Below are 18,728 nucleotides of genomic sequence, written 5' to 3'. Positions count from 1 at the left end.
GTCTAATTAGTAAAGCCATATTAACAAAAAAAGTTCAAGTTTGACAGATAATTTTAGAAAGTGGCAAGTCAATTTGTAGATGATCTTGGTTAAATTACATTTACAATACTTCAGTCAGTTCCACATATTTAAACACTATGGAAGCACAGGAGAGGATGTGGAAAAAAGACAAGGGTGATACTAGAGGTGGGAGATCATCAGGTAAACGATCAACAGATCTGATCTCTTTTGTAGATTTAACATTAGCATTGGGATACTCTAGTTGTGAATATTTAAGATCATTAAAGGATTCTTTGAAGTTCTGAATTTTAGAGCCATGAATACAAAATAATCACCACAAAATCTCAAAGTTAATTTGGAATATTTTGTGTATTCAGAAAGTGTCAAGAATCTGAAAGTCAAGACCACATGCACCAGATGAAGCAAGTAAAAACAGATTAAATGCTGGAGAAAACAAGCCAGTCTTGCAGCGTCCAACGTTTAAAGCCTAAACCCTTCTTCAAGGTATGAAGTGAGGAACAAATGGTTTGAAACAAGGCTGGGTGAAAGGAAGCAGTAGTAAGTTACATTGACAGGATTAGATGAAGATGAGTTAAAGAAAACTCACGTGCAGCATAAACAGGACTACAAAAGTCTTGCTAACACAAATAGTTGCTTTGGTTTCCATAACCATGATTCAGATTCAGCATCACACACAAAACAAACTTCTAGAGCAACACAAAGCCGGCAGTTGCTGGAATCTGGAGGGAACAAAGAACGGCTGGAGGGACAGTGGGTCAAGCAGCATCCATAGATCCATAGAGAGAACATTTTGCATCAGGACGCTGAAAGTGGGAAGGGGAGATAGCAAGCCTGAAAAGGGAGGTTGAGAGAAGTAGATCAGGAGCATGTGTCCATTTGTTCTTCACCTGCTCGTAATTTCAATCTCCCTACTTTAGTGGTCTCTTCCTCCACCTGTCTTTCTGCCTCTCTCACCTTCATTGGTCCAGAATCCAATCACGTCTTGCCCCTCCCCAGTGCCCCCTGCCTCTCAAAAAAAAAAGGGTCTCGAGCAGAAACATTAACTGACCATTTCTTTCCATGGATGTTAACTGACTCGTCCAGTCCATCCAGCTTTTCTTGGTTCTAAACAGTTCTTTTGAAGGGTTCAGGGCAACTGTACTAAAAGAAACAGGCATGAAAGTCTAGCTTTCATGATTGGCTTCTGCCATTCTTCAACTCAAACTACAGTGTGCACCATAGCAGAGATGTGGTAATGAGGGAAGAGGGGGAAAGAGCATGTAGGGTGATAGGTGGATACAAAATATTCCACAAAGATAAGCGATGCCAAATTGCCTCTCTCCCCAACAGAAGACTTAAAAACCAGCTGCACACAGAGGGTACAAGTATGTCTGGATGAAATACATCTTGCTCAGAAGTGATGCACGGAATGCTCGAATAGCCAAGTGATTCTCAATATCCAAACTCCACCTGAAAGTATAGCACTTCAGTAAGGTATTACATAATCTACAATGCCTATTGATATGTGCTTAGAAGGAGGGAAAATAATTTGAATATCCTCAGGAGATCTTTAGTTTGGGATTACAATAACCAAATACATCCACAAAAGCCTGTTTCCTGCAATTCAGATAAGAACTAAAGCACATACACAGTAACTCCTTGTTCAACACTGTGACACGTGCCCTTAGCTTGGATCAAATAAAACAAAAGATCTAATGTTCTCTAGATAACATTCATTTCAAAATCAATCCAGCCAATAAACAGAATAAAATTAGATATAGAATTAGCTCTTCTGATCTATTGCAAGATGCTACAAAATAATAGATTGCATCCCGCATATTGTAAAGAAAGTCCAACTCAAATATCCATGTAGTCTTCTGATTCAACTGGTATCCAGCGAATAGTGTCATGCAGCATGGAAACTGGCCATTCAGCCCAGCAGATCCAGCAGTCATCCATCCACATTAATTCTATTTTCCAGCACCCAACCCTAGCTTTCAAAACCCAAGTAAATTAAGAGCTCATTGAAACCCCCTAATTCCATCATGTTTTCTTGCATTCCAGGTCTTCACTTCTTTTTGTGTGACACTAGATCCTCTCTAAATCTCTTACCCCCAATCCCAAGTCTCTTTCCCCTAACCCTAAATCTAAGTCCTTTAGTTTTATCTTTCAACCTCTGATACTCGTGAGACATGCACGACTTCTGTATATTGCACCAATTGCGTGTGGGTTCCAAGCACAATTAATGACTATAATTCTAGACACATTCCCAATGGAAGTGGTCAATGATAAATGAGGGTATGGTGAGTCCTCGATTATGTGAAAAGGAATTTATCAATGGATATGATTACCAGAACAATTATGAAACGGAGTCAGTGCAGCTCGATGGACACTCTCCTTGGAGACAAAATATCTTTGGAACATAATCCAGGATGACATGGCGGTGTTTGTCGGAATGCTGCACTGTGGTTTGGTTGAGAGATAAAATAAGGCCTCATCTGCTGACTTGGTGGAAGTAAAAGACAAAAAAAGACACAGGAGTTCTCCTTTGTTTCCTGTTCATCCTTGACCCAAGATCAACATCAACAAAACTGATCATGTTACCTCAGTGCTTTTTGCATTCCTCAATTAACATCAATTCTCTCAATCTGTCAAAATAATTATTTATTCCTTTTGAGGCACACCAATGGTCAAAACATACAGATATTTTCAGAGCAAAATCCATACAAGATTGATTCTATGTTTTCACCAAACTCGTAAATTTTTGTCTATATGCTTCTGGAACCAACTCAAAAGGTTTCAATACAGCTTGTTTAACAGTATCATAATTTCCCCTTTTTGCCTGTCCAGCCCCTTTTTGCCTGTCCAGCCCCTTTTTGCCTGTCCAGCCCCTTTTTGCCTGTCCAGCCCCTTTTTGCCTGTCCAGCCCCTTTTTGCCTGTCCAGCCCCTTTTTGCCTGTCCAGCCCCTTTTTGCCTGTCCAGCCCCTTTTTGCCTGTCCAGCCCCTTTTTGCCTGTCCAGCCCCTTTTTGCCTGTCCAGCCCCTTTTTGCCTGTCCAGCCCCTTTTTGCCTGTCCAGCCCCTTTTTGCCTGTCCAGCCCCTTTTTGCCTGTCCAGCCCCTTTTTGCCTGTCCAGCCCCTTTTTGCCTGTCCAGCCCCTTTTTGCCTGTCCAGCCCCTTTTTGCCTGTCCAGCCCCTTTTTGCCTGTCCAGCCCCTTTTTGCCTGTCCAGCCCCTTTTTGCCTGTCCAGCCCCTTTTTGCCTGTCCAGCCCCTTTTTGCCTGTCCAGCCCCTTTTTGCCTGTCCAGCCCCTTTTTGCCTGTCCAGCCCCTTTTTGCCTGTCCAGCCCCTTTTTGCCTGTCCAGCCCCTTTTTGCCTGTCCAGCCCCTTTTTGCCTGTCCAGCCCCTTTTTGCCTGTCCAGCCCCTTTTTGCCTGTCCAGCCCCTTTTTGCCTGTCCAGCCCCTTTTTGCCTGTCCAGCCCCTTTTTGCCTGTCCAGCCCCTTTTTGCCCGTCCAGCCCCTTTTTGCCCGTCCAGCCCCTTTTTGCCCGTCCAGCCCCTTTTTGCCCGTCCAGCCCCTTTTTGCCCGTCCAGCCCCTTTTTGCCCGTCCAGCCCCTTTTTGCCCGTCCAGCCCCTTTTTGCCCGTCCAGCCCCTTTTTGCCCGTCCAGCCCCTTTTTGCCCGTCCAGCCCCTTTTTGCCCGTCCAGCCCCTTTTTGCCCGTCCAGCCCCTTTTTGCCCGTCCAGCCCCTTTTTGCCCGTCCAGCCCCTTTTTGCCCGTCCAGCCCCTTTTTGCCCGTCCAGCCCCTTTTTGCCCGTCCAGCCCCTTTTTGCCCGTCCAGCCCCTTTTTGCCCGTCCAGCCCCTTTTTGCCCGTCCAGCCCCTTTTTGCCCGTCCAGCCCCTTTTTGCCCGTCCAGCCCCTTTTTGCCCGTCCAGCCCCTTTTTGCCCGTCCAGCCCCTTTTTGCCCGTCCAGCCCCTTTTTGCCCGTCCAGCCCCTTTTTGCCCGTCCAGCCCCTTTTTGCCCGTCCAGCCCCTTTTTGCCCGTCCAGCCCCTTTTTGCCCGTCCAGCCCCTTTTTGCCCGTCCAGCCCCTTTTTGCCCGTCCAGCCCCTTTTTGCCCGTCCAGCCCCTTTTTGCCCGTCCAGCCCCTTTTTGCCCGTCCAGCCCCTTTTTGCCCGTCCAGCCCCTTTTTGCCCGTCCAGCCCCTTTTTGCCCGTCCAGCCCCTTTTTGCCCGTCCAGCCCCTTTTTGCCCGTCCAGCCCCTTTTTGCCCGTCCAGCCCCTTTTTGCCCGTCCAGCCCCTTTTTGCCCGTCCAGCCCCTTTTTGCCCGTCCAGCCCCTTTTTGCCCGTCCAGCCCCTTTTTGCCCGTCCAGCCCCTTTTTGCCCGTCCAGCCCCTTTTTGCCCGTCCAGCCCCTTTTTGCCCGTCCAGCCCCTTTTTGCCCGTCCAGCCCCTTTTTGCCCGTCCAGCCCCTTTTTGCCCGTCCAGCCCCTTTTTGCCCGTCCAGCCCCTTTTTGCCCGTCCAGCCCCTTTTTGCCCGTCCAGCCCCTTTTTGCCCGTCCAGCCCCTTTTTGCCCGTCCAGCCCCTTTTTGCCCGTCCAGCCCCTTTTTGCCCATCCAGCCCCTTTTTGCCCGTCCAGCCCCTTTTTGCCCGTCCAGCCCCTTTTTGCCCGTCCAGCCCCTTTTTGCCCGTCCAGCCCCTTTTTGCCCGTCCAGCCCCTTTTTGCCCGTCCAGCCCCTTTTTGCCCGTCCAGCCCCTTTTTGCCCGTCCAGCCCCTTTTTGCCCGTCCAGCCCCTTTTTGCCCGTCCAGCCCCTTTTTGCCCGTCCAGCCCCTTTTTGCCCGTCCAGCCCCTTTTTGCCCGTCCAGCCCCTTTTTGCCCGTCCAGCCCCTTTTTGCCCGTCCAGCCCCTTTTTGCCCGTCCAGCCCCTTTTTGCCCGTCCAGCCCCTTTTTGCCCGTCCAGCCCCTTTTTGCCCGTCCAGCCCCTTTTTGCCCGTCCAGCCCCTTTTTGCCCGTCCAGCCCCTTTTTGCCCGTCCAGCCCCTTTTTGCCCGTCCAGCCCCTTTTTGCCTGTCCAGCCCCTTTTTGCCTGTCCAGCCCCTTTTTGCCTGTCCAGCCCCTTTTTGCCTGTCCAGCCCCTTTTTGCCTGTCCAGCCCCTTTTTGCCTGTCCAGCCCCTTTTTGCCTGTCCAGCCCCTTTTTGCCTGTCCAGCCCCTTTTTGCCTGTCCAGCCCCTTTTTGCCTGTCCAGCCCCTTTTTGCCTGTCCAGCCCCTTTTTGCCTGTCCAGCCCCTTTTTGCCTGTCCAGCCCCTTTTTGCCTGTCCAGCCCCTTTTTGCCTGTCCAGCCCCTTTTTGCCTGTCCAGCCCCTTTTTGCCTGTCCAGCCCCTTTTTGCCTGTCCAGCCCCTTTTTGCCTGTCCAGCCCCTTTTTGCCTGTCCAGCCCCTTTTTGCCTGTCCAGCCCCTTTTTGCCTGTCCAGCCCCTTTTTGCCTGTCCAGCCCCTTTTTGCCTGTCCAGCCCCTTTTTGCCTGTCCAGCCCCTTTTTGCCTGTCCAGCCCCTTTTTGCCTGTCCAGCCCCTTTTTGCCTGTCCAGCCCCTTTGCCTGTCCAGCCCCTTTGCCTGTCCAGCCCCTTTGCCTGTCAGCCTGGTCTGCCTCATATTGTTGTCTCTAACTCAAAATTATGTTTCTCTCTTTCCTCTTCCACCCTCAATTTCTCTAATTCCAACTCACCAGATCTATCCTCTTGAAAATTTCTCAGTCTTTCTCACCTATATCATATTTCACTATAATCCTCTGTATTTGTATTTTCCTCATCCAATGCTTATTCAGTCAGTTTTAATGCCTTAGAAATAACCATCAGTTCCTCTTTTCTCTTGCTCTGCAGGTGATGGTTGTGAAAAAAATGTATCAACATCCATTGCTTCTGTTTTTCCACACACAAGCTTTAAATTAGCTTGAAAAAAAAACTAATAAAATAATAAATCACAAACTCAAATTTTCAATCGAAAGGACGAGACCCCATAAAATGTTATGAGCCCAGAGGACCCATAAACCCAGCTGCAATAGATATTCACCAGGACAAATGGTTACTTAAGCAAAAGTTGCTTTTAATTATCTTTAAACATGAAGACAGAATCAAATGTTAACTTATCTCAAATGACTTACTTAACCTAACTTAACCCCTTTCTAATTCTAAGCGCAAGTGTATGTAATGTGTGTGTGTGCAAGTTCAGAAATTTTCTTTGGTTCACAGTCCAATCTCTCTTCTCATTCCTCTAAGTTCACTGGTTGCAGGAAATTCTTATACTGTGCACAGAATTTAACATTTATAAAGTTCACCAGGCTTTGGTGCTTGAAAGGTAAATGGTTACCACTCAGGAAAGTTCTTGTCAGTTTTCAGAGAGAGATTTGTTGTTCCTTTTACTTCCATCAGCCACTTCAGTGTCTTACCGAAAAAACTTACTCCGTCAGGATTCTCCAGATAACCTTTCTTTCAGGTCACCACAGAGTTCCTTCTTGTTTCAATTATTCTAAGTGAAACATTAGACAGCCAGTCTTGCATGAACCACAAGAGCTTTGACCAGGTGGTCATCCAAACAGGCTGTCCATAAGCTTGCCAGCTTGTCTCGTTCCAGTCCAAGCTACTTCTTGCTGGTTGTAACACTGTACAAGTGATGTGTGTGTGTGTGTGTGTGTGTGTGTGTGTGTGTGTGTGTGTGTGTGTGTGTGTGTGTGTGTGTGTGTGTGTGTGTGTGTGTGTGAGAGAGAGAAAGCGTGTTTGACTCTCTCTGCTTGCAAAACCACATGACCCTCTTAGAACAGCAAGCTCTCTTTCAACAGCGGCTCCGACATGCTTTAATCTGTAAACAACAATCCATTAGTGAAGTCTCTTGATCACTCTTCAAAGCTCTTGCAAAAGCTCTGAGGCCCCGATATGTCGAGCATTGGGCAGAGATTCAGTATTTCAAATAAGAACTGTTTTAAAGTGTTTGTATGTAGCCTACTCTAACAAACCTTTCCCAATTTATCTCCCAAAAACCTATCTATTTACTCTGTCACACTATGCACTAGAGGGCTAGCACTGTCCACAAACAGTAGTATTCCAAGGAACTTGAGAAAAGTAGTAAACATTCATGAAGAATGTTAAGAGAAATTTTGAAAACTCAAAAAACCTGAGAAATACATGGACAATTTTGAACCATGCATTCCCACATCATTCATTATATTGAACAAATAGCTTTGGAGTGGTAATTCATTATGAAAGTTCATCAACCAAGAGCTCATCATAAAACAGTAATTACACTTCAAAAATACTAGATTAATAATAAAGTGCATCAGAATGTCACGAGATCATGAAAGGTACAATTTCTTTCTTAAAGTCCACAATATCAGCAGACCATATCACAAATGATGATAAACTTTAACATTTATATAATCTCAACCCAAACAAAATAACTCACCTCAATGATCATGGATAAAAATAACTATTTATTTCACCTGCTTGATTTTCATTGAGAACTAGATAACAGTAAGCCTGCATTTTCCATTTCTAGTTTGTTTGGCAGTTTTTTTTTTAATTATCAGAATTGAATTAACAGGGCTACAGTTAAAATGTTTTAAATATGTAATTAGGATCATCAGTAGTTTCAAAACAAATTACACCTTGTGACTGCTATCTGAAGGCCCTTTCATGCCAAGCCTCCGAATGGAGGCCGGCTATAAGTGCGGAGGGAAAACTATAAACACCTTTCATGAAGCATCCCTAAAAGGCTGCTGTTGCGTTGTATTCACATGGAGCAGCGTCTCGTAGCACCCTCCAGAGCAGATGGAGGTGGGGCGATTGGTGTCGTAGCACCACCCATCATAAATACGCGGTAGAGCTCTGTGTTTTTCCCAGAACGGTTCCAGCTGAGTGGGGAAGACAGCTATTGCTCGGTCGTGTTTGGAGCTGCTGACAAGCAGCCCCAAAGGCCGAAACGGCCCGGTGAGATGCCGGAGTGGCTGACGCAGCTGTCGCAGCCCACACCGGCCGGCCCCTGCCCTGACAGGGTCATGGAGGGAGAGTGAATGGGAGAGTGAGGGGAGATGGGTCGCTGGCCGACGGCATCATCGTGAAATCATTAGACCGCCCCTAGCCAGCCAGTTGCAACAGCATTTCATTCATGTGAGGCAGCAGAGTGTGCTGTGCTCTGCTGTCGATCGTTCCCTGAGAGGGACTGTAGTCAGCGCCTTGGAGCCGGCCACGGCACATGCATCGAGGTAAGTCTCCCGACGCAAAGGCGGAGAATCTCTGCCTTCACAGTTGGGCTTTTTCACTGCATGCAAGGACCTTGAAAGTATCAATACATTCTTCTGCACATACCTAGATATTCCTCAATATTTCTTACATGCATTAGCATATTCCTGGGAACTCCATACCCTCATTTCCAAAGCATAGGTCACAAAGCAAAGCATGGCTGGCATGGTGAATAGATTATGTGGACAGGTTAAAAACAAATGAATGGAAGAAGGTTGTTCTGGGATAGAAACCCTGGCAAGGAATCAATAGTATGACATGGTAAAAATGTGGTGTTAACAAGTTCAGGTTATATGATTGTCCAGAACCAAGATAGACTATGCAAGATTAAATCTGCCGATGAACAACAATCTTAGCTACAATCCACTAATCAATTGCATTTAAATGTCATTCTGCCATTCTACTAAGGTTGTCTCTACACATCTCCGGAAGAAAGCAGCATTCACGATTAATTATTTCCACTAGTTTTATTCCATCTTACTCAATTGCTGTCCACCTTGAGCACAATTTGCTTTGTGGCCTCCAAAGCAACCATTCCCAAACTATTTTTAGCTTTGGCCACCTTCTGACTCTGCTCAAAGTTTATGGGCCCCTTCCCTGTGAAGTTTAGTTGGTTTATTTCTTATTTCCCTTCTACCAACTAGATGAAAAAAAAATGTTTTTTATCATTTCAGTCCCATTAAATGTATTGTGGCCCCCAGGGGGCTGTTGAGAATAGCTGCTCTAAAAATCCCCACTGCTATGCTGTCTTGAAGGTACCAACATTACAAAGGCAGGACAATAAAATTACCAAGTTAGTCATTTGGGCAGCTGGCATCCATCTTCAGAAAATCTGCTTCAGAAAGCTGCATAAATATTTAAGTGCAGCAATGATTTTTTGATATTTGACACTGACTTCTACCCGATGAACCTTGCTAATCATCTTCATGGCAACAAGGCAGAGTAATGATGTTTTTATTCTCCTATGCTTCACTTGTCACACAAATCCAAAATCCCATTTTGAAGCAGGATAGGTAAGTTGAAGAACTGATATCTATTCATCCCCAAATACTGATGATACAGTAAAATTGACACCATTGCAAAGCAGTGGCATCTTCCATGAGAACTGCCACAGATATTTTTGGGGACCTCTGTTTGAACAATTTAAGATGATCATGTATGCACCCACATATTTGCGAGGAACAAATGATTTAATCACTTAAGTTCTTCAAAACACACATCTGTGTCTGACCATGATTTATGATCAGGAAACTGCACTATTAATAGTACAATTCTACTATTACAAGCCATAAATGTTTGATTACATGCAAAGGAAACGTTAACCATATACCTGTAAAAGCACAATGGTTACAACATTAAAGCTAATTGTGGTTCAATTTTGAGATTAGCAATGATTAATCAAAATAAATGACAAGCACATTCTGCAAATGTTGATAAACTTGAATATTTCTGAATTTCTTGCAATAACAGAAAATCTTAGCAATTTCTCACCCAAAAATTATTATGCAATAAAGCTTGATAAAAGAGCTCTGATAGCAGGTCTTGAACTGGGTCTGAGTGGAGACCTAAATTCAGTGAAGGCCAGATAGAAAGCTAAGGAAACCACAGACTTCATATAAACAGGAAGGCATATTAGAAAAAGTGAAGGACATGTGAAATTTCCTGCTTGCAACAACTACTCAGCCATGGCACACAGGCCAGACTTTTTTTTTGCCTTAGTCAAGATGCAGTTTATGTAAAAGGGTGTTATAAAAAAGTTTTTCAAATTTAACAGACTTAACTGTTTAATGGAGCCAATTTCAAAAGGTGATTCCACAAATACAGGCCATAACAGTTAACCAAATCAGAAATTATTAGCAGATAATAAGTAGCAAAACTTCCTCATGCTTAATTTAAAAAAAAACAGATTTTGATTAGTTGAGTCCTGGCTGTATCCATTCTTTTACAACCTTGCAAACCACAAGATCGCACAAAAGGACTCCAGTGGCTTAAAGTGCAATAATGCTGCAAATTTCCCCTTATAACAACATTGCGCAGGTTATTGAGGACATAGACACTGTAGACACCATTTGGTTTCAGAAATGTCTTCTTTCCCCACTTTGAATTTTTTTTCTGCTTTGATTTCTCAGACTTACAATTTGCAGCCAATTCTATTCAAGGTTGGCGATCAGCTGTCTCATTCAGAGAATCATAGAAATGTATGATGCAGCAGGAGATCATTCCTGAATCTATATCTGAAAAAAGAACTATTCAAAAAAACCTCATTTGATTACTGATTGTAATCTGTAGTGTTTTATAAAATTCAGTAAGCCAGTACTTACATCTGATGTGCTTGTCACCATCTTCTCAGCTAATGCATTCTATTAGCTCAATGAGCATGTTTTTTATCCTCAAAAACCTCCTAAAACCTTCCATCACCTTAAATCTATACTCTACATTAATGACACCCACTACAAAGGGATATAGGTTCTTGCTACTTACTTCAATCAGGCCTCTCAAAAACTATATACAATTCAGTTAAAGCTGCTCAAATGAAAATGTCAACCAAAACAATTTGACAAATGAATGTTCCTGATGTTGTGGAAGTCCAGAACAAGAGGTCACTGCCTAAGGAAAAAGGACAAATAATTTCAGACTGAGACAAGGGCAAACTTGCAAGTTGTTGAGGGCAGTTTCATAGCTGTGCTGAAAAGAGAGTTTGATATGGCCCTGTTAGGAGAATGGGCAAAAAGTGGCATATTAAATACAATGTTGGAAAGTGTACAGTCATGCAAGTGTACAGTCTTACAAGCAATACAAGGAAAGACTAATATTTGGATGGGGAGAAAATTCAAAATTCAAATCGCAAAGGGACTTGGAAATCCTTCTGCAGGATACCCTAAAGGTTAACCTCCAGTTTGAGTCGGTGGTGAAGAAGGCAATTACAATACGGGCATTCATATCTAGAGGAATAGGATACAAGAGCAGGGATGTGATGTTGAAATTTAAAAGGCACTGGTAAGACCTAATTTGAAATACAGGGTATAGTTTTTGGCTCCTTATTTTTGGAAAGGATGGCATTTGGAGAGGGTTCAGAGAAAATTCACAAACAATCTGTAAGTGGAGGTGAGGGGGTTGGAGGGTTATTGGCAGAGAGCGGGAGGTTTGAACGGGAGGTTTGAGGTGAACCGGTGCAGACTCGAAAGGCCGACATGGCCTGTTTCGGCTCCGTTATATGTTGGCTAAAGAGATCAAAGAGTACAGAGAGAAAGTAGGATCAGTGTGCTGAAGTTATATGAATGATGCCACAGACTCAAAGGGCTGAATGGCCTATTCCTACATCTATTTTCTATGATTACCATGCAATTAAATTTCTTCTGTCCTGGTGACATTGTCATAAATTTCTCCTGCTCCATCACTAGTACTATCACATGCTTGAGAAGCCTGGTGAACAATTCATTAGAATGTCAGCCCAGATACATGATTCTCTTGAGTGAAACTTAAGCCACAACCAAGAGAACAGTTGAGAGGTTTGCAAATTTATAAGTACAAGGTTTGTTGGTTAATTAATTAATCTATTTGGGCAGCTGTGCTCATAATTGGAATAATCCAGGTATGGAATTTCTAGCATATTATAAACTAGCCCAATCTGGCATCCACTTGCTATCTGCAAATGAAAATCCACTGGAAATAAGGGAGCAATGAGATAAGCTTACATTCCACCCTCTCATGTCACAAGATGTGACAGAGATTTACACTTTGCACACATCTTATTTCACTCCTGCTCTGACATGCTTGCTGGGACAAAGCCAAGATTTATTGGAAAAACAGCAGTTCCAGTTTTTTCAGCACAAAATGGGAGAAACGCTTCTGAAGATGTCCAAAACTCAAAGGTGAGATAGTTGCGCCAGCAAATCAAACTTAAATACCGTGTATCCAAATCTAAAGGGTGGTGCAGCTGTAGTCATAAGACAGGGATCAAGCACAGGAAACCATTTGTGTCACTTGCTAGCTCAAGACTATGTGCTGGCTAGAATCACAGAACTGAGCAGGAAGCTCACATCTCCCAATACATAGAATTTTACAGTACAGGAACAGACCCTTGCAGACTTCCTCGCCTGTACCAACTGCATTACCTATCCACGCTACCATTTGTCCACACCCCCAGTATACTTCTGCACCTTTCCTATTCAAGCCCCTGTCCAAATGCATTACAACTTGTATCTGCTACTGCACCTCATCCATTGGTTCATTCTAGATATTCACCACCATCCATATGAAAAACCAATTCCTCTAAGTTTTTCCCATGCCTTCCAGTTCTGAACTCCCATGCTCTGGCTGATAAAAGATTGACCACACATGTTCCTCAATGTTTTCTTTTTAAATTTAGACATACAGCAGATGGGCTTTCTGGCCTATGAGCACAGCTGCCCAAATAGATTAATTAACCAACAAACCTTGTACTTATAAATTTGCAAACCTCTCAACTGTTCCCTTGGTTGTGGCTTAAGTTTCACTCAAGAGAATCATGTATCTGGGCTGACATTCTAATGGAGTGTTACAGTATTTGCAAGATCATCTTGCAAATAAGATGTTAAATCCAAGTTCCATCTGAAAGCTCATGTGAATGCCACCACCTTATTTCAAACAGAAATCAGGTTAACCCTGCCCTCTTGTACAGAACATTTCTCACAACCTACTAAATTAAAAACAGACTTATCATAATCACAAAACTGCTTTTGGGAGTTTGCTACACACAAAATGGTTTTCACATTTTTTACCCAACCACAGTAGCACCCATGAGCTATTAGAGCGGCTGCTCACAGCTCCAGTGATCTCTGTTCAATCCCATCCTCCAGTGTTATCTGTATGGAATTTGCCCGACCTTCACAACTGCATGATATTCCCCAGCATGCTCCTGTCTCCTCTAATGTTCCAAGCATGTGCAGGTTGGCAGGCTTAATTAGCCATTGCAAATGTGTGTGTCCTGGGGCCTCTATGTTGATACAATCATCAAAAAGCCTCATCAGCAGCTATATTTTGTGAGGAGTTTGAAGAGATTTGACGGGTCACGAAAGACTCTCGTAAATTTATACAGGTGTACTGTGGAGAGCATTCTGACTGGTTTTATCAATGTCTGATATGGAGGTGCCAATGCACAGTACAGGAAAAAACTAGAGGGTTGTAAACTTGACCAGGGCCATCACAGCATTAGTCTCAACTCCATTAAGGAAATCTACAAGAGGTGATGTCTTAAGAAAACTGCCTCGATCCTCAAGGTCCCCAATACCCAAGTCATGCCATCTTCACACTGCTACCATCAAGTAGGAGGTACAAGAGCCTGAAGACAAACACCCAGTGCTACAAGGACAGCTACTGCCCCTCTGCCATCAGATTTCTGAATAGACAACAAACCACAGACATTACCTCATTTTTTTCCTATTTTCTTGCATTATTTATTTTTGAAATGTAATTTATAGCAAATTTTGCTGCTACAAAACAAGGAATTTTGTGATATCTTTATGACAATAAATTCTGACCTCCGAGTCTAAGTGTCAAAGGTGATGGAAGGGTGAGATGTTTGGTGGGAGCTTCTTCATGCAGAGAGTGGACAAAGCTGCAAGCTGAACTGGTGAAATGCAGGCTCAAATTTGAACTGTAAGAAACATTTGAATAGTTACATAAATGGGAGGGGTATGGAGGGCTATGACCTGGATGCAGGTCAATGATACTAGGCAGAATAATGTCAGCATGGATGAGAAAGAACACTACAGCACAGGAACAGACCTAAGATTCTATGAAACATAGGGAGATAAAATGGGGTTTCTGAGGGAAACACTGAGGAAACTTTTTAAAAAAAAAGAACATGGAGCAATACAGTACAGGCCCTTCAGCCCTCAACATTGTACCGGCTAATATATTCCTTAAAAAAAGTACTAAATCCTCCCTACCCCCACAACCCTCTATTTTTCTTTCATCTATGTGTCTAAGAGTCTCTTAAATGCCTCCAATGTTTCAGCCTCCATCTCCAGCAAGGCATTTCAAATAACCACAACTCTGTGTTTTAAAAAAAAAACCTACCCCTGATGTCTCCCCTGAACTTCCCTCCCTTAACTTTGCACATGCCCTCTGGTGCTCGATGATCCTGCTCTGGGGAATAGGTGCTAGCTGTCCACACTATCTATGCCTCTCATATAAACTTGTAGACCTCTATCAAGTCTCCTCTCATCCTTCTATGCTCCAAAGTGAAAAATTCCAGCTCTGCTAATCTTACCTGATAAGACTTGCTTCCCAATCCAGGCAACATCCTGGAGAATCTCCTCTGCACCCTCTCCATAGTCTCCACATCCTTCCTATAATGAGGTGATCAGAACTGATCACAATACTCTGAGTGTGTTTTTACCAGAAATTTGTAGATATGCAACATGGCCTCTCTGCTCCTGAATTCAATCCCCCTATTTATGAATCCCAGCATCCCATAGGTCTTAACTATCCTATCAACCTGTGCAGCAACCTTGAGAAATGTATGGATTTGCACCCCAAGGTTCCTCTGTTCATCCACACTCTTAAGTAACCAACCATTAACCCTGTACTCAGCCTTCTGGTTTGTCCTTCCAAAATGCACCACCTCACATTTATCCAGATTGCTTCAGATCAGTGGTTCTCAACTTTTTCTTTCCACTCACATGCCATTTAAGCATTGCATATGTCATAAAGGGATTGCTTAAGGTGGTATGTGGGTGGAAAGAAAAAGTTTGAAAACCTCTGTTTTAATTGTACCTAAATGACTCGTTACATGAACAGTTTCATAACTCCAAAGGAAATGGGCCAATGACAATTTTTCTCAAGCAAAATATTTCAGTAACAATTAGATCTAGACCAGTGGTTCTCAACCTTCCCACTCACATCCCACCTTAAGCAATCCCTTACTAATCACAAAAGCACCGATGCGATAGGAATTACTTAAAATGGTAGGTGATTGGAAAGAAAAGGTTGAGAACCGTTGCTTCAGACCCTATCAAAGGCTTTTTCCACATCAGACTGCTGTCTATATGCATCGGCCAAACTAATCAATCGAAGAATATTATCTGAAGCATTTCTATTTTTAATAAAACCTGTTTGATCAACATGTATCAATTTAGGTAAATTGATTTGCTAACACTTTTGCTATAATTTTATAATCAACATTCAATAAAGAAATAGGTCTATACTTTGGAATCTGCTGGAGGAACTCAGTGGGTTAAGCAGAATCAATGGGAGAAAAAGAAATGTTGGTATTAAATCAAGTCCAAGAATACAGGAGAGAAATAGTCAGCATAATGGAAATAAGAAAAGTTGGACAGAGTTTTGCAGTGGAATGGTGAAACAAGGAGAGAAAGGTGACCAACAGATCAGGGAGATTGAGAGCTGGATTTGATGCAGTTGGCAATCATTTTCTCCCACTGATGCTGTGCAACCCATTGAGTTCTTCCAGCAGATTGGATTTTCCAGGCGTATTTAATGGCTGCCGTGGACTCAGTGGGTGAATGAACTGCGTCCGTGCTAGTTCTTCCATGACAAGGAACTGAAAATACGTCAAAAATACTTTGGGGTATCCTGGGAGAAGGTCAATATAAACTATAAAAGTGCAATAAGAGGGTCACTGGATTGACTCCTATATTGAGAGAAAGAATGGAGCAGCCGCACAGTCAAAATGACACAGGTAAAAATTCCTGGGAAGTCAACTGAGCACTTTATCAAGAGGTCATTTTCCTTGCCTGAACAGTTGAGAATTAAGAGGAATAATCACAGGAAAGGTTGCCCATTTCAGGCATAAAAGACATTTCAGGAGGAGGGACATGTATGTCTTCAGAGGGTTGTGAACCTTGAGGAGATGGTCAGTCTTTGATTAGAGGAAAAATGAAATGGGGGGGGGGAATGGGACACAATATCAGAAATCAGCAGCAGGAAGTCCTTTGGCCTGAAAACAGCTCCAAGGTTCAATAAGATCTAGGCTGTTTTTTTTTTAAATACTCTCGCACTAACTCAACACTCTCCGATTCTCTTCAGAGTCAACAAGACAATATAGCCGTGGTATTGATTAGACCATGAGTTGACTGAGTGGCAGAGCAGACGCAACAGGAGATAGAAACCTCACTTCCCAAGACAACGTTGCAGCTCTTCAGGACTTGGGTCCATAATCAATGTGTGGAAGAACCAAGACAAACTGAGGGAGCGCTGGAGAGTGAAGTTTTTACTACAATCTTCCAACGATTGAGTGCCCCCCCCCCCCCCCCCCCCCAAATGCCTGTTTACTATTCTATTCAACGGCGGCCCTTTAAATCACGGTCTTGACACCCCTGACAACCAACGTCCAGAGCGGTTTCCCCTCCCCAAACTCACCTTCACGGGGCAGGGGAGGCGATGAAGAAGAAGCGTTTACAATTCAACCCGAAATTATGATGCTTATAAACAAAGAGGCCATGTGGCCAGTTACAATGAGAATTCGGAATGTAGAGTACGGGCAAAAGACGGGCAGGTTCAGAGGGGTCTGCTGGAGAAAGACAAGTTTAAATTCCAAGCGCCCAGAGAGCGGCGGCGGAGAAAGTGTATCCACGGAGCATGAAACTTTGCAACATTGTTGCCTGCTTTTGTTACCTTCTCCTCGCCACCGTGCTCCGCCCGGCTCTCCCCCGCAGTCATGTCCGCGCCTTCTGCGCCCGCAGAAAGTGACTTGACTTTCTCTTCGCAGGATTGTTCCCCAACCTGGCCGCCGGGCGGGAGGATCGACACCACCAGCAACCGCTGCCGACACTCCAACCCCCCGGCCTCAGCTCGTGCCCTCCGTTCCGCGCACGCCACGCTGCGTGCGCACGTGCAGGCCGCCGCGCGCGCAGCCCCTCGCCGCCTTGCTGGGCCTCCCCCTTCCCCGGTGGAATCTCTCACACCTTTCCAGGGGTGTGTCGGTCACCGGCCCCTTCGCTTTCCCTGGCAAGGGGCGACGAGGTAAATCTGCTGACACTGGTTGAAGTAAAAGCACAAACTGTGTCCTTTCTAGGCAGCAAAGGTTAAAAAAAAATAATAAACCAACGTTTGGGGCTTCAACCCTTCATGGAGGTATGAGAGAATGCAGGCAGGCGTCTGAACAAAAGAGTGGGGTGGGCAAGGGCCAGTGAAGCTCCGCTTGGAACTGTGGGCCGGCCCCCCCGCCCTGAAATGTCTCCGCAACCGCAAAATCCGCTGCTCAGACAAAAGCAGGCAGTCATGGAGAAACTCCGCTGGGGAAAGAGAAAGTCAACGTTTCTCATTGAAGATCCTTCGTCAAATCTCAGACCACAACTGAGATTCAATTTGTTGTCATTGGCAGGAAATTGCATTTTGTCTGCTGCAAGAAATGGCCTGAAGCACAGGACCGCGTTAAGGACAACTGATGCCCTAAGCGCAGCCCAACAATGGTTTCCCCCCTTGACCCTTCTATCGACTAACTGACAGGACATTAAGACTCAATAGTGCTGAATGTGAAATAATAGATTAAAATTTCAGTTTTCTTCCAGGCCAGACCACACAACTATATTAAATATAACATATATATATTTAATTTATTGTTGGGAGGGGGCCCTATTTGTGGGGCCTTAGTTCAGTTGCACCATGGTAAATCTGGCACTGGAAAAAAAACTCTGGAGCCCCCTTCCTAAGTACGTGCTTATTTTTCTTTTTGGTTAATTCAGACCTGCTGAAGCACCTCTTGCAGTCAGTACAGTTACAGTGCCTCAATGCTGGTCAAGAAGCTACAGCTCTAGGCCTCTGTTCCCACCACTGTAGGTGGATCTTTGACTTTCTCAACGGAAGACCACAGTCGGTATAAATTGGAAACAACGTCTCCTTCTCACTGATTATCAACACAGGCGCACCCCAAAGATGCATGCTTAGCCCACTGCTCTACTCATTATACACCCATGACTGTGTGGCCAGGCACAATTCCAATGCTATCTACAAGTCTGGAGATGACACCATAGTAGTCAACAGAATCACAAATGGCAATGAGGAAGCATACAGGAGGGAGCTAGATCAGCTCATTGAAAGATAAAATGACAACAACCTTGTGCTCAACTTTAGCAAAACCAAGGAGATGATTGTAGACTTCAGGAGGAAGTCAGGTGAATGCAACCCAGTCCTCATCAAGGCCTCAGTAGTGGAGAAGGTCAAGAACTTCATTTTCCATTAGTCTGCTCTGTGGAAGACACGAGTGATATGCCAGAATTTTGACAATGTCTAAGGTGAGTGTAGCTATTATCACTAAGGAGAAGGTGCTTGGGAAGCTGAAGGGTCTGTGGGTGGATAAGTCACTTGAATCAGATGAACTGCACCCCAGGGTCTGAAAGAGGTAGCTAAATTGATTGTGAACGCATTTATAGCAATCTTTCAAGAATCACCAGAGTCGCAAATGATTCCAGAGGACGGGAAAATTGCAAACATCATC

At 44.2% G+C, this 18,728-nt stretch overlaps 1 protein-coding gene across 7 annotated transcripts in view; it reads right to left on the bottom strand.

Annotated features, from left to right (window-relative positions):
* usp28 (ubiquitin specific peptidase 28) overlaps nucleotides 1–17,122 on the bottom strand; it is a 93,907-nt gene extending 76,785 nt beyond the window's left edge. For 5 of the 7 annotated variants that reach the window (XM_069894830.1, XM_069894835.1, XM_069894836.1 and 2 more), the window contains exon 1: nucleotides 16,907–17,120. In XM_069894830.1, the coding sequence (XP_069750931.1) occupies nucleotides 16,907–16,951 (45 nt within the window). In that variant the 5' untranslated portion in view covers nucleotides 16,952–17,120. Of the gene's footprint in view, nucleotides 1–16,906 lie in introns of all 7 variants that reach the window. The other 2 variants (XR_011343369.1, XM_069894837.1) reach the window with 2 other exon arrangements.
* Nucleotides 17,123–18,728: the final 1,606 nt, after the last annotated feature.

Source organism: Narcine bancroftii, chromosome 8, assembly GCF_036971445.1.
Source record: "Narcine bancroftii isolate sNarBan1 chromosome 8, sNarBan1.hap1, whole genome shotgun sequence".
NCBI lineage: Eukaryota > Metazoa > Chordata > Chondrichthyes > Torpediniformes > Narcinidae > Narcine > Narcine bancroftii.
Note: the sequence above shows the minus strand (reverse complement) of the source record. Positions and strands in the feature narration are given on the sequence as shown.